General features: G+C 45.7%; 1 protein-coding gene across 1 annotated transcript in view; it reads right to left on the reverse strand.

The window, feature by feature from the left end:
* The window catches only part of LOC142584230 (neprilysin-like), a 242,408-nt gene that overhangs the window by 27,275 nt on the left and 187,898 nt on the right, over positions 1–27,235 (reverse strand). The window contains exons 15-17 of the mRNA XM_075694384.1: positions 17,293–17,345; positions 15,440–15,491; positions 8,790–8,857 (exon numbers count right to left, since the gene is read on the reverse strand). Coding sequence (XP_075550499.1) covers positions 8,790–8,857; positions 15,440–15,491; positions 17,293–17,345 — 173 coding nt within the window. The remainder of the gene's footprint in view (positions 1–8,789; positions 8,858–15,439; positions 15,492–17,292; positions 17,346–27,235) is intronic.

Genomic DNA, 27,235 nt, shown 5'->3' on the forward strand with positions numbered 1-27,235 from the left:
TGGAAGCCGCAGGCGAAGGGAAAGAGACCCAGCCCTCGGTGTTAACGCCTCTGAAGAAGGCAATGACTGTTAATGAAGACAAGTCATCGGGCGGCTGGAAAGACCCATGGGATGACGCGGTGGAACCAACTAACTCAATAGAGGTCGAGGTAAAAGAGGCCAAACAAACGTGCACATCAGCAGAAGTGACGACCGGCGAACAGCACGACACTGACGACACCGTGATGCCCAACTCAAGTAGTGCACCTGCTAAGAGGCTTCGCGAAGAGGCGGATGAGCAAGAGGAAAAGGATCAAGAGACTGGGAATGACGAGCCTCCTCAGAAAGCTACCCCGGGACGCCGACCGGCATTCAAGCCCAAGCCCGGCGTTCCAGCCAAACGCCGTTCTACAACGCAGACGCCTCCGCGTTAGCGGAGGCGTTCCTGAGTTAGCAAAATTGTTGTTGGGGTCTGGGGACTGCGGTTTGTGAGCAGGATGTGCGTCGGCCGTCGTCATTTGGGCTTTGAAGTCCAGAAAACCATGGTCCGCCTCCCTAGACCGTCGAGTCATCGTAGCAGATGTGAGACGGACGATGTGCGGTAATTGGTTTAGATTCTCCTGCCGTTGAATGGCAGCTAATTTTTCGACTGGTCTTTGTGTCGCGACGTTGAACGTGCGTGGACTTAGCGGGCGTAGAAGGCAATGCCAAGTTAACCGTATTCTTATTGAAAATAATATTGACTTATTGGCCATTCAAGAAACAAAAATTGCGACTGATGAATACACGGAGCAAATGGTTAACGTTTCCCGCCCCAGGTATACCATAAGTGTATGTCATGCGGCGGGTAGGTCTGGGGGCTGCCTTATTCTTTTGCGTAGCCGTATTGCTGTAGGTGAAGCCGTCACGTCATCCGAGGATAGTAGAATGGTCCTCTGCGATTTTACTTTTTCAGAGGTGCCATGGAGGGCTTTATGTGTTCATGCTCCGAATGTAGCACGGGAGCGGGAAGTCTTTTTTGGTGATATTCAGCAGTACTTGAATTGTGAAAGACATGTCATACTACTGGGTGATTTTAATTGTGTTTGCTTTCCAGAAGATAAATCTAAGTTGACTAGTGTTTGTGATAAAAGTGCGTTGCTTTTAAGTTCGATTGTAAGGCAACAAGAGTTTGAAGACATTGGCTATGTGTTGTCAAGTGAAAACCATACCATGTATACGCACTATCAAGGTCAGTTTCATGGCAGGCTAGACCAAATTTATGCTCCGTTAGCCTTTGTACCGTTATTTTCAAGTTATCAAGTGTTACATGCTAGTTTTAGCAATCATTGCCTCGTTATGTCAACCGTAGGAAAGAAACAAAAACCATCTAAATTCAGCTGGGGCTTATGGAAGCTAAATGATAAGCTTTTGCAAGACGACGTTTTTCAAAAGGCACTTCAAGAAAAGCTTGAAAATTTGCTCAGCATAACTACGTCAGCGTTCTTCATTGCAGAATGGGAACTCTCCAAAAGAGACGTTAAATTCACCGAGATTGAAAGAGAATGCGTAGTCTATCACAATGAAAAATAGCGTGAGAAGGAATTACACCTTATGCTAAAATATATGCTCAGCGCAGAAAGCTCTTCGCCTAGCTTATTTTCGAAAGAAATCAAAGAAGTTAAGTCTGAACTTGAAGTAATGGATGAAGAAAAGTACAGGGGTGCGGTATTAAGGGCAAGAGCGGAGAGTTTATGGATGGGGGAGACGCCTACCAATCGAGCAATAAGTTAGAGAAGAAACACGCGGTTTCCAAAGAAATAACAGAAATTAGTTATCAAGGGGAAGTCACACGTGATGTTGGAATGATTGAGCACGCATTTGAGTCTTATTATGAAAGTTTGATGGGGAAAAAGACATGTTATACCGAAAGGTTTAGAACTGACTTCTTGCCATTAATGCCATCATCGTCTGTGAAGCGCTCGACAGACCAATAAGCCTTTCAGAAGTTGAGGATGCGATTGACGAACTTAGTCCCGGCAAGTCGCCGGGGCCTGATGGTCTGGGAGGGGCTTTCTATAAGAGCTTTAAAAGTGGAATAGCTGTAGCATTACATCGCGTGATAAGGGAGATGTACGAGAAGAAGGAAGCACCTCCTTCTTTTCGGACATCGCACGTTATTTTAATTCCTAAAGTAAAAGATCGTGCGCGACTTTTGGCGGTTGAAGCCTACAGACCAATAAGCTTGACAAATACGGACTATAAAGTTTACACTAAAGTACTAGTGCGACGATTGCAGACCGTTATAAAAGAACTTGTGGGCCCCCATCAGACATGCGGTATCAAAGGCAGATCGATCTTTTCGAATATACATACTGCAAATACCATACTGGAATGCTGCGATGAAAGAGAGGGCAGAGTCGCTATGATACAAATAGATCTTGAAAAGGCTTTTGACAGAGTCGTCCATGATGTCATATTTTTGCTCTTAAAACATGTTAAAGCCGGTGCAGTGATAACAGATGGAGTAAGAATGGTGTACAAAGATTGCACTGCAAAGTTAGTAATTAATAGGGAATTAGGCGCCAGTATAAAAGGGGAATCATCAGTACAACAAGGATGCTGCTTGTCGCCTTTTTTATTTGCCTTGTATTTAGAGCCTTTCTGTTTGAAAATAATTAAAAGCCAATCTATTAGTGGTTTATCTACGCAGGAATTGAGACTAGAGCTCTGGCTTATGCAGATGACGTGGCAATTTTTTGCCGTCATACAGAAAGTGTTAATAACACTATGAAAGAGGTTGTTTCCTTTTGCGCCGCAACTGGAAGTGTTGTCAGCTGGACTAAGTGCCTAGGTTTATGGCACGGCAGCTGGCCACAGGTACCCGAGTTTTTTTGCAATATGAACTGGAGCGTTACCGCTGGAAAATATCTTGGGGTGCCATTACAACATTATCGTGACAGTGCCGCGTATTGGATCGAAGAAGTAAAGAGAGTTAAAGATCTGACAGAAAAGTGGGGGGGGGGGCATAATTTTTCGATGTTTTCAAGAGCTAGTGTTTGCAATTTGTTTTTAGTTACAAAGGTGTATTATGTACTACAAGTGTTATGCATGGCAAGGATTTCGGTGCAGAAAAATCACAGAGTGTTTGCGGTATATATATGGGGATCCACTTGGGAGAGAACTAGCCGGTGTAACTTGTTTCATTCGGTGAAGAATGGAGAACTAGGATTAACACATTTGTTTTTGAAAGAGATCGTTAATAGGTTCTTTTTCTTAAGCGACCAAAGTGATATATTTCTGCGTACTGTTATTCAAGTGAGATTGAGTTCTTCCTTGCCTGAGTGGGTTGTCTTATCAGCAAATGAACGTACTGGAACACCAATTGGCTTTCTGAGGGAAGTTGTTATGGCCTTTTCTTTACTGAAAGCGCTTTTTTCGAATGAATTTTTGACTTCAGTGACGCGTAAGAAACTTTATAGTAATCTGATTGATGTTTTCTTGCCGCATCCTATTTACCGTATGATGTATAACTTAGGACCTGAACGCAATGTGCTGAAACGCATTAGAAACATGCCAGTTAGATCTTCAGCGAAAACCTTCTTTTTTCAATTGCATTCGGGCACTCTCCTTGTGAAGCCATGGCTGCAAAGCAAGGGCTTCTTTGTTCCATGGTCTGTTAACTGCATCATATGTAAGAAACTTGAACTATTGAACACATCTTCTTGGATTGCCATGACTCAGTTTTCTTGTGGGATGTTCTCAAACGAACTCTGAAGAAATAACTGCCGTTAAGTCCTTTCGGTATTCGGTTCTTACCGTGTGTAGACACAGGAGGAGTGCCGGCTGACTTGATAATGCTTTTGTGTATGAGCAGCGTGTGGAAAACGCGCATGGATGTCAGGAATGCCCGCGTAGATGAAAGGTCTGCGAGGGAACACCTAAGTGAAAGTCTTAGGTACACGCGTGATGCCCTCAAGCACATGATTGAACCGCCAGAGTGGTTTCAGGAGCTTGCAACTTTGGTGTCTGTGATGTCCTCTTTGAGTACCTTTTGAATATGTACAGTCTCTCAAAGGGATGTAATATTACTTTTCTGCACCAAGTGACCTACTTTGTACGCGTTTGAGTGGTGTTTAAATCAAGGTAATAAAGAAAAAAAACTCATGGCTCAGTGGCTGAGTCTTCGTCTCACACTCCGCAGACCCTGGTTCGATTCCCACTCAGTCCATCTTGCAAGTTGTTTTTATTTATGGATTGCCTTACGGGATCTTTTGCTCGTGGCAAACGACGCCGATGACACCGGCTTTTTTGCGATACGAGCTCCTTAACGCTGTCGCGTTAAAAAGAAGCAGGCGGAAGGGCGCGTTCGAGGGTTCGGAGGGAGACGGCGAGCGTGGCAGCAGACGTGGCGTGACCTAGAAGATGGGTGTTTAGGGCGCGGGAGCAGCGGCCTGCCGAGTTCCTGACCAAAGATCGCTGCGGGGCTCCGAACTGGGCGCACGCTCATCATCAAGCGCCTTCCCGCAGCCCGCGGGTTGGCGAACATCTCAAGGGCGTCCAACCCATGCACACAGCCAGCGTCTCTGTCGCCATGCTCAAGCACCGTGCCCAAGCTTCGGCTGGCGAACGCCGAAAGGGCGTCCGGCCGTTGCCCCCTTCACATCCAAGGATGGATGTTATAAGTGTCCCCTTTGGAGCGATGTGGAGGGTTGCGCCACCAAGCTTTCGTTATATTATTTCCTAATGCCCTACTTATGCTAAAAAAGAAAAATAAACAATAAAATACCAATGATGAATTCCAAAGCTTCTGTCCCTATTGTGAAGTTTGTTTCTGTACGCCTCCGTTGTTTCTGTTTTCACTTGTTTTCTTCCACCAAACTTCCAATCGCCTCTTATTAACCTCTATACGGAACATGTTTAGTTTCCCCGGCTCTCGCTAAACCGGAGTGATTAAAGGAGACCAATGCTTACTAAATCGACCACTGGGCAAATATCTACACATTCCAATACAACATGCTCGAACGTTTCTTCAGCTTTACCGCAGCAAGCACATGCTTCTTCTTTCGTCTGATATCTCGCTTTATAAGTGCGTGTTTAAGGCGCCCTCATCTCGCTTCGAAAAGTAATGAGCTTCCCTTGGAGTAATCATCAATTGTTTCTTTCCTGATTTCGTTTTTTACTCTTAAATTTTTGCTCATGGCAGGTTTCTTTTCCATTGCCGCCATTCATGAGATTATCTCAGCCTCTCTGACTTTCTGCTTGACGTTCTTTCATTTCATTTATTCATTTATTTTACCCTCAAGGTACATAGTACATTATAGAGGGGAAGGGCTAAGAGAATACAAAGTAAACATCGGTAAGAGTAACTCAAACAAAATAAATAACGGCACTAATAACACAAATGTGATGCATACAATGCTAAAGAGGTTCGAAAAACATATTATTTATAGTAGATTTACAAAATGCATTGTTAACTTTTCGATCATGATGCTGATGAAAACGCTGGAATAAAAAAGGTACATATACATAGCCAAGACAAATGGTGAGTATATTAGGAAAGTTCGTTTTCAAGTGCGTTTCTAAACATAAGTGGAATAATTATACCTGTTAATGAAGGCTATAACTTGTTCCAGTCTTTGCTAGTCTTTGGTAAGAATGAATTCGCGCCCATGATAGTATTGAAATGCGATACGCTTACTTTCTGAATATGATCACGACGAGAAGAAATGAAAGGTGCTGGCCTGATCCAAAGAGTGTGAAAAGGTGTTATGACAATAGATTTTGTGAATAAGAGAAATGCGTGAGTGTTTTCGGCGGTCGGATAAGAGAGGCAGGTTTAATAAGCATTTCATGTGTATTACGCTTGCTGTCCGATTGAAGTTATTCAAAATGAAACGGGCTGAGCTGTTTTGTATAGCTTCCAGCGTATGTATTAGTGTTGAAAGCCAGGGATCCCATATTGATGAAGCATACTGAAGTAGCGAGTGAACGTAAGTGGTATACAGTAATTGTTTTAACGATGATGGTGCATGAGAAAAATTTCGGCGTGAGAAAAATTTTAACCCTAAAGTGCGGTTAGCTTTGGACACTATAATATCTATAAGCGGTTTCAAAGACAAATTGTTAGTTATGTTCACTCCTAAATAACGATATGAGGTCACACAATCGAGTGTTATATTAGTGAAAGAGTAATTAGGAGAACTAGAGTTAGTACGAGAAACCCTCATAGTTTTGCACTACTTAATGTTAAGTTGCATTTTCCACGTGCTGCACCAATCAGTTATTATATTTAGGAGAGTTTGCAGAGCTGTTACATCACAGTCATTGAAAATTTTGCGGTATATTACACAATCGTCTGCGAATAAACATATATTTGATGAAATATTAGTAGGTAAATCCTTATTGTATATAAGAAAGAAAAGTTTCTGTGTTGCTCACCATACAGACCGCATACTTGCTGGTAATCTTCCTAGGTCTTTTTCCTTTAATGTGAATCAGAATTATCCCTCTACAAATGCCTGAATAATCTCCCAGCCCATTTAATATCGTCCATATTCCTCAGTCATTCTTCATTATTAAATTTACTGTGAGCTTCCCTAACTTCAACACTTGTGCAGCCCATCTCACCCTACACAGCTTCATTTGTAGTCTTCCCGTGAGCACCCAATGCGAGGCGCCCCACTGACCTTTGGTTGCCATCAAATCGTGATTGTACCCCTGATTTCAAGCAAACAACGGCATTTCAAAATGTAAGTCCTGGAGCCATTAAACTTTCCACATATCCCGGAGCACCTCGCACCTATTGTATTCCCATAGCGCTCTGTGTCTCATTAGGGCCGCTTTCTCTTCTACTTTACTGTTACTTTTTCTTTCCAAGCCCGATGCTACAGCGCTATCAACTGCCGCTGCTTCGTCAGGCCGGCAGCAGCGTCGAACCTCGCTGCCAGCCTCTCCGCAAGGCCAACAGGTGCCCACCGTGTGGTGGTACAACTTTAGCGTTGGCCACACGGTGACAGTTTTTCATTACCCGATAGAGTAACGTCTGAGCAATGGTGTTAAGTGGAAGCTTTAGTTCGGGTGCTTCTATCCTAATATACATCGAAGGAGAATTAGTTTTTCTCGGGGATCACTGCACTAAATATGACAAAGTTTGATGCATTTAAAGAAACACTTACAGTTTTGTGGTGGTTGGTTGCGAATTTTGAATTTAGGTTGCAAATTTTTCATTAAAAATTTAGAAACATCGAATGTTTTCAGAAAAAAAATTTGTCAAGCTTACAACTCTGTAAAACAGCAGTGAAAAATCATATGACAATATCTTGTGAATCGCAAAATAATAGTACATTTCAAGCGGACAAAATCAGTATGTTACACATGAAAGGAAAAAAATTTTGTAACATGGAAATACAGCCTTTGCGAAACCCATGTACACAACGTGAGAAATTTACATAACATAGAAATTTACATAGCAAATTCGTCCGCTTTCAATGATATAATGGATGCTGTTTACAGAAAAGTAATATCTCTTCTTGATGCAGCGACAATAATTTGTAAACTTCGTGCTTCTATTTTTTTTCGAACTTTCGTATTTTGAGAAGCTTTTCACAAAATTCAGGCCCTATAAGAAATTCAGCTTCCAACATTCACTGGAATTTACCTTGCTCTCTCAAATGCCACAAATTTCATTAAAATCACTCCAGGAGGTTATCTCAGAAAAGCGTTTTTGTTTTTACATGTATTTGAATTGACCGCGTCGCAGTTGGGCCCGAGCTAAAGCTTCGTCTTGACGCCAACTTCGTTTTCTATACCTTGTATTGAGCTGTCGCGAAAATTTATTTTTCGTGTTTGTTGTACATGTGTACGAAGGGCTTCTTTAATTGTTTTCAACTGCTTTGTTTTAAGATGCATTCTAAACAAGAAACGCATAGCCTCTTGGCAGTATCCCAGCTTTCATGCACCATATTTAAAATTATGCCAATATCACGTAGCCCTGGACAGAACCAAAGTAACGCCGTTTAACGTCACTTGGAGATACTCATTACTTTTTCCAGTTCCGCCTAATTGCGTAATTAGCTTTAATTAATTACTCAACTTCTGATATATTATATTTAGATTACAAATACCAATCACAAAGTTGTAGAACAGCATTAAGATCTCCCCATACAGGTTCGTGTTGCCCAATACTCGCAGCATGAAACTGTTTTTCCGATTGTGAAAGAAGCGCACAAATACATGCAAAATGGCTGAGACACTTCGCATATATTTGCGAGCTTCTTACAAGCTCGGAATAAACACTTTTATGCAGCAGGTATAGAGCCACAGAAAGCTGTGTCGGGAGGTTTGCATGTTGCTCTACAATTTTCTGATTTGCACTTTTCCTCTAACCATCATTATTTGAGAAGTTGGTTTATTAATACTAATTACATAATTCGGAAGAATGCACAAGATAATCGGAATATCTCCAAGCGACGGCAAACAACATTACCTTGGTTCTGTCCAGCTAGGTGGCATGGGCCGTAGTTGGCAGTTTTCGGCAGTTGCCAGGGACGCTCAGACGACGTGGCAGCGTTGCGTTTAGCCTCTGCCCTACAGATGCAGTGCAGACCACTGCTGCTAGTCATTTCTTATTTATTTTTATCAATATAGTTAACTTTATTTGAGGTCCACCGCCTGTAACCTTGACTAACGCTCCGCCAGAATTAAAGCCCCCAAGAAATTATCTAGTTTACACAGTTGCGCTATCTTATGACTCGCGGAGCTTCGGACGGACCTGTTAAGCATACCCTTAGGCTGGACTCACTAGCCCGATTTTGTAAGAGCATACTTACCGGTCATTGTCAAAGCTCTCATAACTCCGGTCATCACCAGGTAGCCTGACGTCGCAGCGAATATCCGACTGCGGTGTGGTAAGAGTAATGCGAATTTCAGGTTTAAAAGCAACACATTGAAAAGGCGCGATCCTGTCAATCAAAAAATGCATTGAACACTAATGAATCGCAATTTGCAACAGTAAACAGTAAAAATGCACGGATGAAATAAGACAGTGAAGACGCTGACCCACAAGCTGCACTTTCTATCTATTACTTATTACTATGTAGCTGTCCCGTAAATAAAATTTTTATGTTTGTTGTGCATGTGTACGAAGGGCTTCTTTAATCTTTGTTTTCAGCAGTGGAAATCGTAGCGCACGATTTGATAAACTGAAGAGCCTAACTTTCAGATTCAAGTACACGAAGCTACTCCTAAGGGCATCAATACCTATAGACAAAAGTTAGGGGCCGTGCAAAATCTCTTTAAAATATACGGCCATAAGTTAGTATTTGACCTGACACTTAAGAGAAAACAGCACCCAAATCAACAAAAAAAATAGTTTTTTTTTCGTAGTTTAACGACGAAATATGCCAGCATTCTTGGCGCATATTGTGAGCGCGTCATTAAGTATAATTGCTACGAAGCTACATCAAGGAGGCAACGCTGTTTCTTCCACGTTACAATACAAATGTGTGGCCCACGTATGGGGAGGGCTGAACGAACGCTTCACCTGCGCCGCGGGTCGGCCCGGTATTGCACTATGTTCGGGATCGGCCCACGTATGGGGAGTGCTTAAGAGGAAGCTTTAGCTCGGATGCTCCTATCTCAATACATGTAAAAGGAGAATTCGTTTTTCTCGGCAACCACTGCACGAAATTTGACGAGGTTTGTTGCATTTAAAAGAAAAACTTAAAATCTAGTGACTCTTGGTTATGAATTTTTGAGATAGGTCGTGAATTTTTTATTAAAGACTGGCAAAGATCGGAAATTTTCAAAATGCGGAACTATCAAGTTTACAAGTCTGTAGCTCCACAACAAAAAAGGATATCACAATTTTGTAAACTGCATCTAATAGTACATCTAAAGCGGACAAAATTGATATGTTACACATTAGTGTAAAAAAAATGTAGTAATATGGAAATACAGCTTTTGCAGAACCCTTGTAACCAACGTAACAAATTCACGTAAGATGTAAAATGACATAAAATATATCCGCTTTGAAAGGTCTAATGGATGCCGTTTACAGAACCGCGATATCTGTTCTGACGCAGAGCTATGCATTTGTAAACTTCGTGCTTCTATTTTTTTTCAAACTGTCCAATATTTGAAAATCGTTTTAAGAAAATTCAAGCCCTAAATAGAAATTCCGCTACCAACAGTCACAAGAATTTGACTTTCTCTTTCACCCGCCGTGGTTGCTCAGTGGCTATGCTGTTGGGCTGCTGAGCAAGAGGTCGCGGGATTGAATCCCGGCCACGGCGGCCGCATTTCAATGGGGGCCGTGTGCTTAGATTTAGGTGCACGTTAAAGAACCCCAGGTGGTCAAAATTTCCGGAGTCCTCCACTACGGCGTGCCTCATAATCAGAAAGTCGTTTTGGCACGTAAAACCCCAAATATTATTATTATACTTTCTCTTTCAAATGCAGCAAATTTCATTAAGATTGGTCCAGGGGTTATCTCATAAAAACGTTTTTGCATTTTACACGTATTTGAATAGGCTGCGTCGGAGTTGGGCCCGAGCTAAAGCTTCCTCTTAACGCCTGCTTCACCTCTGCCGTGGGTCGGCCTGGTATTTCACTACGTTCGGGATCGGCCCACGTATGGGGAGTGCTTAACGCTTGCTTCACCTCCGCCGTGGGTCGGCCAGAAATTGCACCATCTTCGGGATCGGCCGACGTATGGGGAGCGCGTAACGAATGCTTCACCTGCGCCGCAGGTCGGCCCGGTATTGCACTATGTTCGGGAAAGGCCCACGTCTGGGGAGTGCTTAACGCCTGCTTTACCTCTGCCGTGGGTCGGCCAGGCATTGCACTATTTTCGGAATCGGCCCACGTACGGGGAGTGCTTGATGCCTGCTTCACTTCTGCATCGCGTCGGCACGGCATTGCACTATCTTCGGTATTGACCCACGTATAGCGGGTGTTTAACGCCTGCTTCACCTCTGCAGCGGGTCAGTTCGACATTGCACTATCTTCGGAATCGACCCACGTATAGGGAGTGTTTAACGCCTACTTCACCTCTGCCACGGGTCGGCCCGGCATTGCACTAACTTCGGAGTCGCCCCAAGTATGGGGAGTGCTTAACGCCTGCTCCACCTACGCCGCGTGTCGGGCCGGTATTTCACTGTCTCCGGGATCGGCCCACGTATAAGGAGTTTTTTTCTTACGAGAGGAAAATTTCCTTGGGCGGCAGAGGTATACAGCTTCGCTGTAAAAATCAATGTGACGGAGCATTTGCGCCGTGCTGTTGTTCTGCTCTCAAGGGTGCGTTCGGTGAACAAGTTCAGCTGCATCGTGACTGGCGACGAGTAAGCGACAGGGCGTTCTTTTTATCACATCAGCAGTGCTCGGCCAGCCGCATGTATTTTCGCCGTCATCTCGCGGGAGCCAACCTTGTTCACCGAACGCACGCTTGAGAGCAGCATGGTACCACTGCGCAACCGCTCCGTCACGTGGCTTTCTTCAGATTTTCTGGCTTTCTTTGCATCGCGGAAAGAAAGAACTGCGTGAGGCGTAAACGAAAGTCTATCGGTGGTTCCGGAAGGTGCTCTACAAATATGCCTATCATACTTGGCTTCCTCAGCGAATGTTTAAAAAGTTGGGCAATTAAATTTAAGGAATTAGTGTGTTATGTGGAAAACAAAAAATGTCTGAGTTACTATGTTTAATGCGCTGCCGACGCGCCTTTCATGTTTAAATTGTTGGCTCACGTTATGTGGGACACCATGTATATATATATATATATATATATATATATATATATATATATATATATATATATACGAAAACTAAAGTGATGGGACCTAATTTTAGTAGTCATATCAAAACAAGCCAACAAACACTTACGCCAAGGACAGTACAGGGGAAATTACTTGTTCCAATAAATGAAATCACACACCTTCGATCACACAACCTTCACATTACGCGTGCTATGCTCTACCGATTGAGCTACCGCGGCGACGTTTCCCCATCGACATTCTTGGGTATTTATGTTCCCTACTAGTACCCTGGGAGTGTCAGCCAGCCCCACCACCCACAAATCATTGTGGCGGATGTGGACCATCCTTTCTGCCGCAGGCGTCACGAGAACGTGATCTTTTTGGGGGAAGGCAACTGGTCAATATACCCACACATGCTACTTGAAGGCATCAATTGGTAGAGCATCGCACGCTTAATGCGAAGCTTGCGGGATCGTTTCCTACCTGCGGCAAGTTGTTTTTTCAACCACTTTCATTTGCATTAATTTATCGATGTCACCTTGCTGGACAGAACCAAGGTAATGCTGTTTACCTATTTACGTCCAATAACATAATTCGTCTTAATTATTCAGCTTCTCAAATATCTTAAGGGTATGAATAGTGTAAATGAGAGAATTGCAGAGCTACATGAAAAACTCCCGATACACCTTTCTGTTGCTCAATACATGTTACATAAGAGAAAGTACGCCTAAGCATCGCCTTGAAGAGTGCAAAGCGATAGCTTTGAAAGATCTCTGATTGCCTTTCACGCTTCCTGGCAACTGGAGCGTAGGTAACGGTATGTGTCTCGGGAAACAATGATCGCCAACACTATGTACGAAGGCGGGCTTTCCGGCAGAAACGCGGCCTCTTGCGTGGGCCGCGATGCGGCTGAGGCGAGCGCCATCTGGAGGTATTGAAAGGAACAGGGCGCGCCACGCTGTGTCCTGCGAGAAACACACGCGCCGGCGCGCGCAAGCGGCGGATACCGTGGCCGGTCTAGAACGGTGGAAACGCTGGAAAATGGGGTTCTTCGAGTTGTCGCATAACACAATTTTGTTTTCTTGCATTGTCAAATTACAAGCAGACGCTGTCAATTCTGGAGGTTCTGTGTTAGTCGTAATTTAAGATTTTTCTATGGATTTTAACTCGAGAAATTGAATTAGTTCGCTAGTTTCCTTGCACAACATGGAGGGTCTGGGTATGGGCGGTTCGAAAATCGTTTTGCCAAAGCGACGTCCGGCACAGGATTTTTCTGCGACATGGGGACCTTAACACCATTGCGTTAAAAGTGTTTTCCCAACGTGCAAGAAGCCCGCGAATACACGCAAAGTGCCTCGAGATGCCAGTCCCGCGGCAATTTCGCGTGCATTTGCGGGCCTCTTTCACATAACATGCTCGTTCGTTTCCCTAGGTTTACTGCAGCAAGCATTCCTTCTGCCTTCTTATATCTCGCTTTATAAATGCGTGTTCTAAGGCATCCTGATCTGGCTGCGAAAGGTAATGAGCTTCCCTTTGATTTATCATAGATTGTTTCTTTCTGATTTAGTTTCTTCCTCTTAACCAGTTACTCATAAGCGGTTTCTTGTCCACTACCGCCGCCTATGAGAGTATCTCAGCTTCTCTGACTTTCCGCTTGAAGTTGTTTGTTGCCACGTTGCTTACAACACAGATCGCATACTTGCTGGTAAGCCTTCTCGTTCTTTTCCTCCACTGTGAATGTTTTTCCTGTACAAATATCTAAACATTTTCCCAGCCCATTTAGTTTTTTACCATATTTCTCGTACCATTACATCTTTTCACATACCCAGGAGCACCTCGTACCTATCGTATCCCCATAGCGCTCTGTTTTATTATGGTCGCATTTCCCTTCCCCTTTGATGGCATTGTTTCACAGCAAAGCTGTTAAGAGCTACTCTTATCAGGATCGTGTCAGTGTATTAACAGAAAACTATCATCATCAAAATTGGCTTCAGCCTCGGCGTCTTCTACGACAACGGGCTCGTTGGAGCCCCTCGGCGCTTCCACGCGAACGCGCTCGTGCCAGTGCTGCCGTGTTGGTCATAATTAATTAATTAATTATGAAACACAAAGACGTAAACATTTTTACAGCGAGGCTGGTAAGGGCTAGTTCTCCCAGGATCGGGTCCGTATGTAGACACAAAAATGCCCATACGTGGGCCAATCACGAAGATAGCGAAATGCAACGGACGACCCGCGGCCGAGGTGAAGCTGACTTGAGCACTCCCTATACTTGGGCCGATCCCGAAGACTGTGCAATAGCGGACCTACCCGCGGCGGAGGTGCATGTTCGCCATTAAGGGGCCCACATACAAAGGTTCGTTGGTCACCCTTTTTCCCAGAGTGGAAGGGCACTAAATTTCTTCGTGTATTTACACATATCTATGTCCAGTGTTTATCCGTATACCAATATATTTATGTTCTTTTACCCGAAGTATTTCCTGGCCCGGTATTGACACTGCCTGTTCACCGCGATTCGCCGAGGCGTCCGCCCTCCGGAGGTGTGGTACGACCGGAGCAGCAGCGCCCGGAAAGTTGGGAGAAGAGGCACAGAAAGCTCCGATTTAAAAAGTTCCACGACCGCCATATTCTGCGACTACTCGTAAGCACAGCATACGTCCTACTACGGAAACGATCCGGCGCCCGACAACGCACTTCTGGTGACAACGCCTGCGCCCGGCTCAGCTAGTGGTGCAACTGCATCCAGCAAAACACAGTGCAAATCAATGGCACTGCCCGTACCGAGCGGCACTTCTGTCACTGTTTTCAGTGACAGAAACTTGAACGTCCAGGGCAAATATTAAGGGACATCTTTCTATCACTGCTCAGCCATAGCTGACATCTTAGATTGAAATAGGTAGTTCTTACTTTTCAATAAGCCTACGAATTACAATAGCAGAACAAAGTCCCTAAAGTGCAAGCATACTCCAGGTGGTTGAAGTGAGGGGGAGGTGCATTGTGTTTTTTTTTTCTTTTTTTTTCTGAGGAGCTTTGTTGTAATTCTCAGGTTGTCACCGACTACGGGCCCATCTTTAGCGTCCGAGCTGCGCTTCTGGGTGGATGCGCTGGTCGGGGCTGGACGTACAGCAAAACGTCATGCTAACGTTAGCGAATAGTTCGCTGGGTGCTGAGTATATAAAGAAGAGGTCTTCCTGTTGGTATCATCTCCTTCGTCACGGAGGTGTGATCCCTGGAACGCCACTTGGCGGCGCTACTCACCTCGACAGCATCGTGAGATGCCTGGTAGCTACCAGGTATCTGCCAGTTCCTTCTGCTTAGCACCAATTGAGTTGCGCGCAGCACCTCGCCAACATGTCGCACTCGCATATAGTTAGAACACCTACCGAGGACTTCAAGTCCAACGCTAAGCCTTGGTATCACTTTCGCTGTTTCATTATTTGGACGGAAGGGAAATATTTTTTTCTGCACTTTTGAAATGCGCATAATTTCGGGAGCGAGGAGTGCCCATGACACACTACTTTTCAGCATGAACACAAGGCGTTGAGGTATAAATACTGGCTTCAGGCATATGTCGGTATTGGAGAGCCCCACGCGCGTGCACTGCCGACCAGCAGCGTATCGCGGTTGTGGTTATTTATATTCGGGCGGACATCTATATATCGTGGTCGTGTCGCGTGTCTTGGAATGGGACAAACCGATGCGGCGAACGAGGAGATAGAAATACTCACTTTTTCTGGCTGTTACGGAATGCGGGCTTCGTAAACACACCCATGGGAACATCTGAAAAGATAACGCCAGTGGTTGTGTACCACCTCGGTTGCGAAACGTAGTGGCGCACAAGTAACGCATGCCTGTTAGGCATTAGTGAGCGCACGTAAGATGTCCATAAAGAATGTTAAAAATACTAAAGCACTAGCGCGAGCACGAGAACAAACTGTGCGCTCATGTTACCATGTTTGCACGGACAGTTAGTTGATAGCAACAAGTACCAAAGCGCTGAAAGACAGCAAATAACGTAAGAGCGCAGGGAGCTAAGAGCGGTATTTGGGGAAGGAGAAGGCATGACAGGTTTTCTTGAACAAAATGTGAAAAATTAGAGCGCTGATCCTGAGCTTTTCCTCGTCTAGTGCATGATTTGTTTTTTTTTTCAATCACTCTTTAACGCCTTGCGAATGCAACCTGACCTCGTAGTGAATATATTTCAAAGCCGGGAGAGTAGGTACGGATGCGCTGGTACAAGCTGCCCCATAAAAGGCGTCACAAGATGATAAAGATAGCAGATATTGCAGACTCACAACTAAGTTTACTGAAGAACGAAAATACCTTCTTCAATACGCAGCCGCGCTATCGTACGTGTTACTATCACGGATACGAAGAAGAAAGCATACGTTATTAAAATCATGACTGATGATGTCGCGTCGCAACAAATGATGGGAATCGAACCTGGGCCTCGGGGGAGCGAGACAAGCACGCTACTGCGATGCCTCTGCGTCTCTACAAAAATGTTTAGGTTAGACCCAGCGCTAACAAAAGCCTCCTAAATTATCATACTTTAAAGAGTTCGAATATTCAAGAGTTTATTTGATTAAAATTTATTATGATGGTTCAGCCTCAGCGCGTTAACCTTTAGTAGAGAGTTTGCCGGCCCGGACTTTCAAGAAATGGCTCAAACGAAATTAGGAGCAGCCATATTGTGATAATTTACCCTTGATGCCGGTTGATGCAGTTCTGATTTGAAAGAAGGTGCTCCCATCTTCCTATTTCGGCTTTCTCACGCTTGACATGTGGACAATATAAAAAAATAACTGCTGATACTCTCCTTACATTTCATGTCCTCAAGCTTGCTGGGTGGACGATATAGCAGTGGGCTATGGGATTTGCCCCGCCTGCCGCATGCCGTGTCGTCGTGTGATTCTTTAATCAGCTGTTGGACCAGTGCGCAAAAATAAAGAAGCTCAAGTGGCAGTGCAAGATGAACAGTGCGCAAGATATCCGACGGTTGGACCCGGCTCACTGTAGCGGTGCATTGCTGAACAAGTTGTTGACTTTTGCAGTAAACCCTCGAATTAGCTTTCTCGAAAATCGCCAAGATCACTTTAAATCTACAAAGGCAATAGTAGTGAATCTCGAAGCTTAGCCTCATTGTTGAGTGTTAGGTTAGGTTATTCATCGACTCAGTTCTCTCAGTTATTTTTACTAAAACAGAAAAAAGAAAGAAACGTCGACCTTCAAGTCGGAAGGAGCCCAATAAAGACGTAATAGAATTGCTTTCAGCCGGGGACTCGGCATTAATCTCTAGAGCTTTCCTTGCAGCTTCCAGGGGATGATGATTATAGCTGTAATTAATAATAATATAACTAATAATAATAATACGGACAACAATAAATAACCCTGAGTCAAACAGTGTTTGTAGGATCACTAAGAAAAAAAACGGGTGCGGGGAAGGAGAAATAAGTTCCCTATGAAAAAGTACAGCGTGAAAGAGACGTACCAGTAATAGCGATTATGAAATATATGGCAGCTCTCATTAAAGCAGAAATCAATGTCAGCCTTTCTACGTATTACGGCTCTGAGTACTTACACAGGAAATTTTCACTTGGAAGATAGGTGGCGTACAGAGGGTCGAACGGGTTCCTGGACAAAGCAAGCCATGGTTATGAGTGGCCGTGTACACAGGATTCACACGCCTCCTTCGATACGTTGTTATTAGCATGTATCTTTTTTGACATTTCATTGAAGCTCTGTTTTGAAACGCTGCCAAGAGGGTACACACACAGATGAAGGAGGAGGATTGCGAATGGGAATTAGGTGGTACACTTTATTGATTTATTCAAATTTCTTTTTAGAGAATGCTGACTTACAGGTCCTCCGCGGGATGAATGGGGCGTTGAAAGGCTACAATGTCATTCAGATAGTTAGGGTTTCCAGTTATTTGAGTGATAGTTACTTGTGCGGAGGCTGTGTGGGGTCAGGACCAGGGTATATTAGTCCCCCTAAACCACTTTGATCAGACTACTCTGAATAGTTTGGCCAATATTATCTGCGTATTATGATCAGCGACCAGCGCTTAACGGTAGCTCGCGCAGTCTAAAGCCTGTATGGTCATCTTCCTTCCATGGAATGCAGAACATTGCCATGTTAAAGTACGAAGGTCTGCGCGGCAGCGCAGCGCGAAGTGGGTACATGTCACTGTCGCATTGCCGTGTTGTCGCCACTTTGCTATAAAGCACCATGAGTAGGCTGAATCTGCGAAACCCTTACTGGCGAAGACATCTTGAAAGCCTGAAAGGGGACTCGAGAAGTGGACAGGCGGGGTAGCCTGCTGAAGACGCTGTTTGCTTGAAGTATGCAGGGGCGTACGCACATAGTTCATGATGGCTACAGATGGAGCCATTTGGCTTAGGAGCTTATACGGGTTCACTCTGAGGGGGGGGGGGGGCAGAGAATGATTGGTCGATCCATCTAAGGAGGCGGCAGCCCCACGTGCAGCCGTATTGGCCCCGGTCACACCCGCATGCCCTAGCATTCTGATGATTTCTATTGGAGTGTTTGGTTTTTCAGGCCGAGGAAGGATGCGTCGAATACCGGAAGCTGTAGCATCCTCCGACGCTGGGCGAAGTTCTTCAAAGTACGCTGTGTGCGAGTGAGTGAATATGCGGACCGATGTCTGTATGGTATGGGGGAGGCTTACAGTCGCTCCCCAAATAGAAAGGAGTTGAGCATGCACTGGGGTACCGGACGGTAGGGGCCCGCTATAGGCTTCTGTGTAGGCGGTAGTCTGCGTGCAAACCTATGTCATATAGGCCTGGTCATCAGAGAGAGTTGCATCAGTGGAGATGTCAATTAATGTAAGCTCGCGGCTTGAGTTGTCGTGTTGCCACATTTTGTCGGCGACGGGCGTTATTACGAGTTTAGGACGGTGGAATCGTCGAAAAGCAATCGGGGTATCTGAAGTATCGTCCAGAAACCGACGCACGCCAGGACTACAAGTAAAGAATTGGTTTTATTCCAGAGACATCTGGTCGTCGTCCCCTTCACTAAGAGAGCTCAGGAATGTGCGCGTCCGCATTCACGCGTAATGCCGATGGTGTGCGTATGCAGAGTTAAACAGCGGGCGTGATACAGTACTTCCTTATCCTAAAATCTGTAGAGGGATTTTTTTCCGAGCTGATCGTGTTAGTAGGCTCGAGCCTTCCCCAGAACTTGCAGCTTGACCTATTCTCGACCAAGTCGGTTTGCTCGCAGACTTCATCCATCGATGATGGACTTGGTTGCAAACCTCCGCCGCTATTTCACTCTCCCTTTATTGTATTACCGCGGTGTCCTGTTGAACTTCCTGAAGCCGCACTTCATCCGCACTTTGTCGCTATTCTCCGCCTTCCGTATCAACCATGATCAAGCGTCCACCACTGGTGGCAGTCCCTGTGCCAGCCAGCCATCTCTGTCCCACTCGGTTATACTGTCGCGACCAGACTCGTGTTCCGGGAGGAAACAATGGGGTAAGTGGTGCCGAGAACTGACTCCTGACTGGAACAATTGTGCCCTATTGATCTGGGAAGAGAGCACTTAGTCTCGTCCTTGGGTGGGCGCAAAGCAACATCTCTGCCAGCGATTTGCTGTCCTTCGTCGGCGTTATTCTGTAGCGAATCAAGAATTTAGCAGGTCGAATTTGCTGCGAGTCTGACGTATTTTTCTGTAGTGCTTCTTCTGTAGTGCACGGCGCGCTCTGCTGCCCCCGTTTGACTGCAGATAATAAGGTGCAGTTGTAGCGTGGCGCACATGGTAATCTCCGAAGAATATCGTTGTCCCCACGCTGGTAAATCGGGACACTTTTATCGGACGCGACTGCGTGAGGCAAGCCGAAATAGTCGAAAGTGCTCCGAAGCACTTCCACTGTGGTATCAGCAGTCGAAGTTTTGAGCGCCCCCGCCTCTCTCTATTTCGTCCCTGCGTCCACCAAAGACAAAGATCATATGCCCTTCCACCAGACCAGCAAAGTCGACGTGCAGCCGAGACCGGAGCTTGTTAGTTTCCGAACAACTTGAAGGAACTAGACCCGCAGGTAGTGGTCAACACTACAGACATTGCGGGCAACTTTTTACCAGGCTCTCTATAACGTGGTTCAGACCAGGATTCGAAAAGGACGTGCGAGCGACGCTCTTCATTGCTGTCATGCCGGGATGGGATACGTGGAATTCTTGCGGTATGAAGGAACGTGCCTTCTCAGGCTAAATAATGCGGCGCTCCCAATAAACTAATTCGTCAATCACTGTCAGTTCGCGGCTACGAGTGAAAAAAGGTTGAAAAACACTGTTGTTCTGCACTCAGTGATCTTGGCCAGCCATGCAGGATCCACGTGTTTACCTGACGAAGCCGTCAGTCCACGGCAGTGTTGGCTGCTAGCTTCTGAGGACACAGAGGAAAGTTGTTCAATCCTTGTGCGTGCTGCATATATGCCACGGACGTACATTCTCATGCGTTTTCTAGATTAGGCAAAGGTAAGTAGCTCAACGAAACGGCATTAGTGTTTAGGTGTCCTTTCCGATACTCCAGTTCATATTAGAAAGTTATAGCTCAGCGGGTTTACGGGCCAGCGAAGACGCCACTGTGCATGTGGGATACTCTGGGGCGGCCATTGTGTTCGGTCGCTGGTGTCGTCTCTCCAGCGGAGGGCGCGCAGCGGACCAGTGTTTTTACAAAACAAACATGGTGACCACCCGCACGAACAGCGGCTTGTCGTCAGCGTCGTCTTCAAACGTGGCGCCGGCAGGCGAAAATGCGTCGGAAGTGTTCCATCACTGAAGAGGATCTCTGTGTCCTGCGAGAGGTTCCAACAACGGGGCCTTTTGGCTACGATTCGAAGTGGATAATCGCAATCGAGAACCTGAAGCGAGTGAACCGATCTTTTCACAGCAAGTTCAGCGTTGTTTGGCGGAGGGAGCAGCAAAGCGCTCCGTGCTAAAACGCCTTAAACTTCGTGAAGTAGCGACACACTCCTCCTCCGCCTTCACTCCTCCCCGTTTCTCCTCTTTTTCCGGCTCCCTCCTCGACCATGGCGCCGCTTACAACGATTGAGCGTATCAACAGCGCCAGCATGCGCTCCTCCCCGCTCCGTAGACGCTTCTTGAGCGAAAATGGCTCTGAAGCATGGCGCGAGGGCCCACGTGATGCTATTAGGCCAATAGCGACACGGCGTCGGCCTCGGCCAGAGCACGCGTGGAGGAGGCGGCATTCTTCAAAGTGTGGCGCTACCTTGCGAAGTTTAAGGGGTTCTACTCCGAGCGAGGGATCTCTCAGCTGAAACTTTTCCATTCGTGCGGCGTTCCACTGCCGTCTGTGCTCGCCCGTTTGGCTTCTTGGCCCCATCAGGCAACAGTGATGTCGGCCGACGCCTGCGGCCCGTCGGTATTGGGGCGCCCGTGTCTGGTGACACGTCGGACGGGCTATCGCCATGTTGTGACAGTTAGAAAGCTTTGGTTCTTTAGCCTATTGTTAAGTGACACACTATAGCTTGGCTGGATATTGGTTTAGTGGGGGTTTATAGAGTTAAGGCGAAAGCCTTCAGAGGTCACGGTGAAGTGTGTCAGCAGACCTTTCCGCCGGAGTGTCCGCTGAAGCGCCATGACGCCATATGAAGACATATTAAAGACAGATTATGGAATGATAAATGATTGATAGTGACAGTTAGTGAATGATAACACTGTAATAGATGGTGTTAGGGTTTAATAAAGACTAAGAACGACTAGTAATCACGTATTCTGACCTGTAATGACTGCTAATGACTCCGAAATGACCAATATGTCTAACGACGGCTTGTAATCACCACAATTGATTAGAAATGACTAGAAATGTGTACTAATTAGTAGTAATGACCAAAATGACTACTAATGACTACGAAATTACCAGTATGTCCAACGACAACTTGTAGATACCACAATTGATTACAAATGACTCAATATGCTTACTAGTGAGCAGTAATGAGTAATAATTACTGCAATGACTTGTAGCGACTACTGATGACTAGGATTTGAGCAACATGTCTAATGAGGACCTGTATTGGCCATAATTGATTACACAGTTACAAATGAGTAAATGCCTAATAGTGATTAGTAAGGACTAATAATGACTGAAATGACTTGTAATGACTAGTAATGACTAGGAATTACCAATATGTCTAACGACAACTTGTGACGACCATAATTCATTAGAAATGAATGAAATACTTAGTTATGACCAGTAATGATTAATAATGACTGAAATGACTTGTAATGACTACTAATGACTAGGATGTGACCAACATATCTAACGACGGCTTGTAATGACCCCAAATGGTTACAAATGACTAAATATGCTTAGGAGTGAGCAGTAATGACTAAAATAAAGAAGAGAAAGAGAAAAGAATGACATGAGGTAGAAGAGTAGGATTTCACCGTTCACTTCTAAAGGACCTCTCGCCAGGCCCCATAGCAAATTTTGGTTATACGCTGGAAGGTTTTACGCGTCTTCTAGGGTGTGTTGTGCAGTAAAAAATTTTTGAACTCGGCTCATTATTAGCCGAGATATACATATTTCAGTGCCCCGAGCTCATGATTTCACAAAGCGAGCACCACTGCATAGCTAGACACTCTCTCCACTCGCTCCGTCTGGCGTCCGCATGCGAAATTGCTTCCCTGTGTTTACCCATACCGGATCTCGTGGATCGCGTGACGCATACGTCACGGGCCCTGCGTTTTCTTTTTCTCCTCGCTTTTCCTTTTGTGGCGCTCCACACTTCCACTGACGGAGCTACGCGCGAGTTGTTGTGATGTCTCGTGTCGCTCAGCGCACAATTTCGCGCGCTGTGCGCAAGGACACATGACTAGCGGTATAATTTAGTGCTACTCGAATACTGAGGCAGAACAAGCGGATCGCAGAGCTTGATCACGCGCTGGAACACGGTAGAAAATGGCACAGTTTCGGTAGCTGCGCACGTGACTGCACGACCGTGGGAACAAGCAGACGAAGCGGACGTACATATGCCTTGCTTCATTGTGAAGTAAAAGATAAAGCATGCAGACATTCATTTTGTGTGTTTTATTATTTCTCGAAAGTTCAATTCGTTAATTCAATGAACAGATCACACAAATAAAAGATATTGCCTTGAATATTTCTCGAAGTCGCGTGTCACCACGAGCGACGTCATAATGCGGACCTGACTATGTAGGCGTAGGGACGCGACTACGTCACCGTCCGGTATGGAGCGCAGTCGCCGCGAAGGAAAGGGAAAACGGCGCTGGAATTGAAATTTCAAACCTTTCCGCGGCGTGTAGCGATGTAATTCTGTGCAAACACGGTCGTTAGCACGCATTGTATGCTCTGCGCTTGTCAGCTCAAAAAGGCCAGACCTGGCGAGGGGCCCTTTAAAAGAGACCTTAAGAGACCCTGCAATTTTTCGTAGTATTTCTTTGTCATTTATTGGCTGACTCATTTTTTCTGTTATGTTTTCCTATCAGGTATACCTTTCTCTTGTATGTTCCTCGAGCACCTTAATTCGTGACATATGCCAGAATAGAGATGAAAATGCGGGGCACGAACACTATATCAATTCCTTATCGACGCCAAGAAAGACTCGAATGACTTCCTTGGTACGACAACATTGGTGAAGAGGTTGCCGGAAGGTATTAGCGGCGGGAATTTGGAGTGGCGCCCTCTCGCGAGTGACGTCACGCCTAGGACGCAGCTCGCTCCGGCTCGCTCGGCTGCCGCGCGCGCTCGTGTATGCTTGGGGTATAGGTGGCTCGAGCCGTACTTGAAGGATATGTAAGCTTCTTTCTGCTGCCATGCCTGAACCAGAGTTCCTTCTTCAAAAGCGCGTGAGTCGAGAAAATTTGCGGCTTGGATATCGCAAGCTATGTAGCGTTGAAGTGGTCTGCTGATTTTGCAATGCATATATGCGCTGTGTCTGTCCATAAAATTTTGCGTAAAAAGAATGCCTGCAAAGTCAACACGCGAAGTTTTGTATGATGCTTTGATAAAGAATTAAAATGCCCTTAGTGCATAGCTATGAGAAACATTGCATTTCACACGGAAGAAAAGTATTGGTATTTGGTGTCAACACGTTATCCGTGTTAGAAAGACACTGCCCAGCGAAGCTGTCATTATTATTCTTAGTACTCTGGTGATTTGTTCTAGTCAAATATGGCCACTTTATTAATGCGTAAAAATAGTCAGGCGCGCTTTCATATCAAAAAGTTAGCTGCTACTTTCACCGCTTTCTAAAACAGGCCCCCATAAAACGAATTGCTCATGGCTGCTAACAAAACGGCGCGTCATATATAAAGTGTGTACATATAGTTAATTCACAAATACCATAGTAGCAATCATCAATGAGAACGGTTTCGTGGTTAAGGTGGAGAGCCAATCAATTGCAAGCGATGAAATCTTTCATGGTGGCCCTTAGTAGGCTTTATGTAAAATATGGCACACCCCTCACGCAACGGTAGGAGGTGACTGTCGTTATGGCAAGGTACGCATTGTTCGAAAAACGCATCAGTTCACTACAACTTTGAATTGAAACCATGAAGCAGTTTCTTACAGTGCCAATTGCAATGGCTAAGTATACTCGAGGTATTACAGTGCAGTCTAGGGTGCCTAAAAAAGGAAATTTCAAGCATCTTCTTCCTCACCATGTCTCGATGCAGCCTGGTTTGTTATAAACGAAGAACTATTCGCTTCGTCAGTATATAAGGAGAACCCCGGAAACCTTCATTAGGAAGACACCACAAGTATTACATATTTCACTTGCTATTTGACCCTCCAGCAGCGAATAATGATATCTTCAATATGTCCCATACTACTAATGAATGACGCTTCGACTCCTTTTGTGGCTGTAGCCATACAGACCATAAGGCATACTTCACTAAAACTAGGCCAAGCAGCCTCTGTCAATTCGCCAAACAGATTCGTCATGTATATTCCTCGAGCAACAAACACCAGTAAGTTGCTTATGTGAGTTCAACGTGTAGCACGGGAAAGGGAGTATATATTGGTACATTCCTTCTTGCATTCTGCAAACAGCTGTAAGAATCAATTAGCTTAACTTCAAATTACCGTTACTTAAACACATGAAGAACTGTCTAATTTTGAGAAGCAGTTAAAAAAGCAAGTGGCGCTGGTAGAATATAAACTGCAGTGTTAAGTGCTCGTGTTACTGCCGAGCGTTTCTGTGAAGAAATGCAAAAGTTCGATATTATATAATGAACTACTCGTCGTCAGCAAACCTGTTTTAGCGGGTTAAAATCAAGGTAACTGTTGTAGAAGTCACATATAGCCAGAGTTTGTCACATACTTATCACATCGCGCAGGTATGGTATCATAACTGGATCCTTATAAGCCATCTTCTTGCTGTCGTCAATCCGCTCACAAAAAAAGCCGCAATGCGCTGGTTTGCGCTCCTTCGGCTGGCGCTGTAGCGTTGCCTTTGAGAACTGTATTGTCGTCTAAGCGTTAAGCTCTTTGAATAAATTTTCGCGAAAAAGACGTCTTAAACATGTATGAGACGACCGCCATAAGTATACAAGCAGGGGGAACGAGAGCGAACAAACGGAAACACTGCAGAAGGCGCCCTGACACAACCCGAACTTGCCGCAGACGACAGGCGCGAGTCCGTGCCCTGGCGTTACGCGAGTCCCGCTCCCAGCGCCGCTCTAGTTCGTTCTCGGGGCTAATAATATTGCACTGTAAATACACACCACCGCTAATAATTCTTAAAAGCAATGTAATGTCCGTCTTCCATATCTGGGCAAGTTACAGGAATCGCAAGTTGACAACTATGCGGGCATTCATTCATGTTGAATCGGCATCGTAAACATCGCTACTTACGCTTTTTCGCCGCCGTAGCTTTTGCGCCCCAAAACCCCATTAGCAATACTAATGTGCTCTAACAAGGAATCTGTATGCACCGTGAAAAGTAAGAAACTTGAAAGCCAGCTATCGAACCTAGCAGAGGCTGGGGAGCGAAACAACCTCGGTCAGGTTGTATGCGTGTCCCTTACGCTCGCACATGTTCCCGCAGTACGAGGAATGTTGGAATGGCGAAACAAGACGTGGTGCTCCCACTGCGCTGCTCGAGATGTCTCCCCTTTCTACTTGGCCTCAGGAGCGTGCCATAAAGTTCTTGTAATGACGCGCAGGCATTAGGCAAATTACTCGTATTGAGCTTACGTACGGCCCAATTTGGGCAAATTCAGAAACATCTTAGAGCGCAGCTTAAGCGCCCATTCCTGCGATGAGCGTCGGCGTCGTACCTTGCAACCCAGCGAACGAGCGCAGCGAAAGGTGGGAGCAAACGTGGAGTGCGAAGGCAGCGTGAGGAGCAAAGCGCAGGAGGAGGGTGCAGCAGAACCTCGGGGCCGAAAGCGGAGGAGCAGGGTATGGCGAACGCGTGAGAATGAAAAATATGCAGATCCCACGCACTGTGGGAATCGATGTAAGCGAAGCTTTGTCTGCTGTTCGGGTTCATTGGCGTTCTTTGGTGGTGATATATTGACGGCATACGCCAGCCGTGACATAATGTGAATGGTTACCTTGCCTGGTGCGCTTGTGTTTGTTGTTCCTGCTCCGCTCGACGCTTTATTCGAACCTTAATCTCGTCGGCACTAAGTGCGCGCTTCGGCGCCATTCTAGGTTGTGGTGTCGCAGATTCTCTCTCTATTCCCTCACTAACGTTCTCCCCACCTCCTTCCTCTACTGCCGTTGCTGTTGCGGGTGAGCACCAAGACAAGCACGGCAGCTCCTGTACAGCGCTTATGAGGGGTCACGCCTAGTTAGGCGTCCAGAGGGCATTGTGTAGATGCGACGCGGCGTAAATCTCTACACGAGGTTCTCTGGCCGTCTATCATTTTTGCCACACTCCTGTCGCGATATCGCTAAGGGCCGAGTGTCGCAGAAAAGCTGGTGTCGACGCCGCGGGCGTCGTTGGCGAATAATCATTCTGAACCTCGACCACGCATACATTGCCTTACGTTGTTTACAAGTTTATTCCTGGGAATTTTGAGAATGACAACTGATAAACAAATGTCATGAAACAAAACCCCGATAGCGCACGCGTTTTATGTTTTCTTGACATGGTCACGTCTTGACCACATCCCGAGGCCACCCGCGTTAGTGGCATGCCAGACAGCAGCAGTAGCAGTAGCAGAAGTGGGAAAGACGAAGGATGAGGCAAAGAAAGCTCCTTTAAAAGTGTAGCACCGCGCAAGACAGACTTCGAGATGGCGCAAGAATAGCGCGTGTTGTTAGGGGGCCTTTATGCGCTCGCTCGCCTCTGCTTCGTTCGCGGGGCCGCGCGCGCATCGCGGTACACTTCGCTCCGATTGAAACGCGCTGCATGAGACAGATTGCCTGCGCTAGCCAATATCGCGAAAAGAAACCAGATGCAGAGCTGAGCTCAAATTTTGCGTTAGCGAATATCGTAATCGTCGGCAAATTTTGTTGTTCATAAGTGTTCTTTGGCATTCTCTGGCCGCTTTCGCTAATGAAATGTC

Source organism: Dermacentor variabilis, chromosome 6 (assembly GCF_050947875.1).
Source record: "Dermacentor variabilis isolate Ectoservices chromosome 6, ASM5094787v1, whole genome shotgun sequence".
NCBI lineage: Eukaryota > Metazoa > Arthropoda > Arachnida > Ixodida > Ixodidae > Dermacentor > Dermacentor variabilis.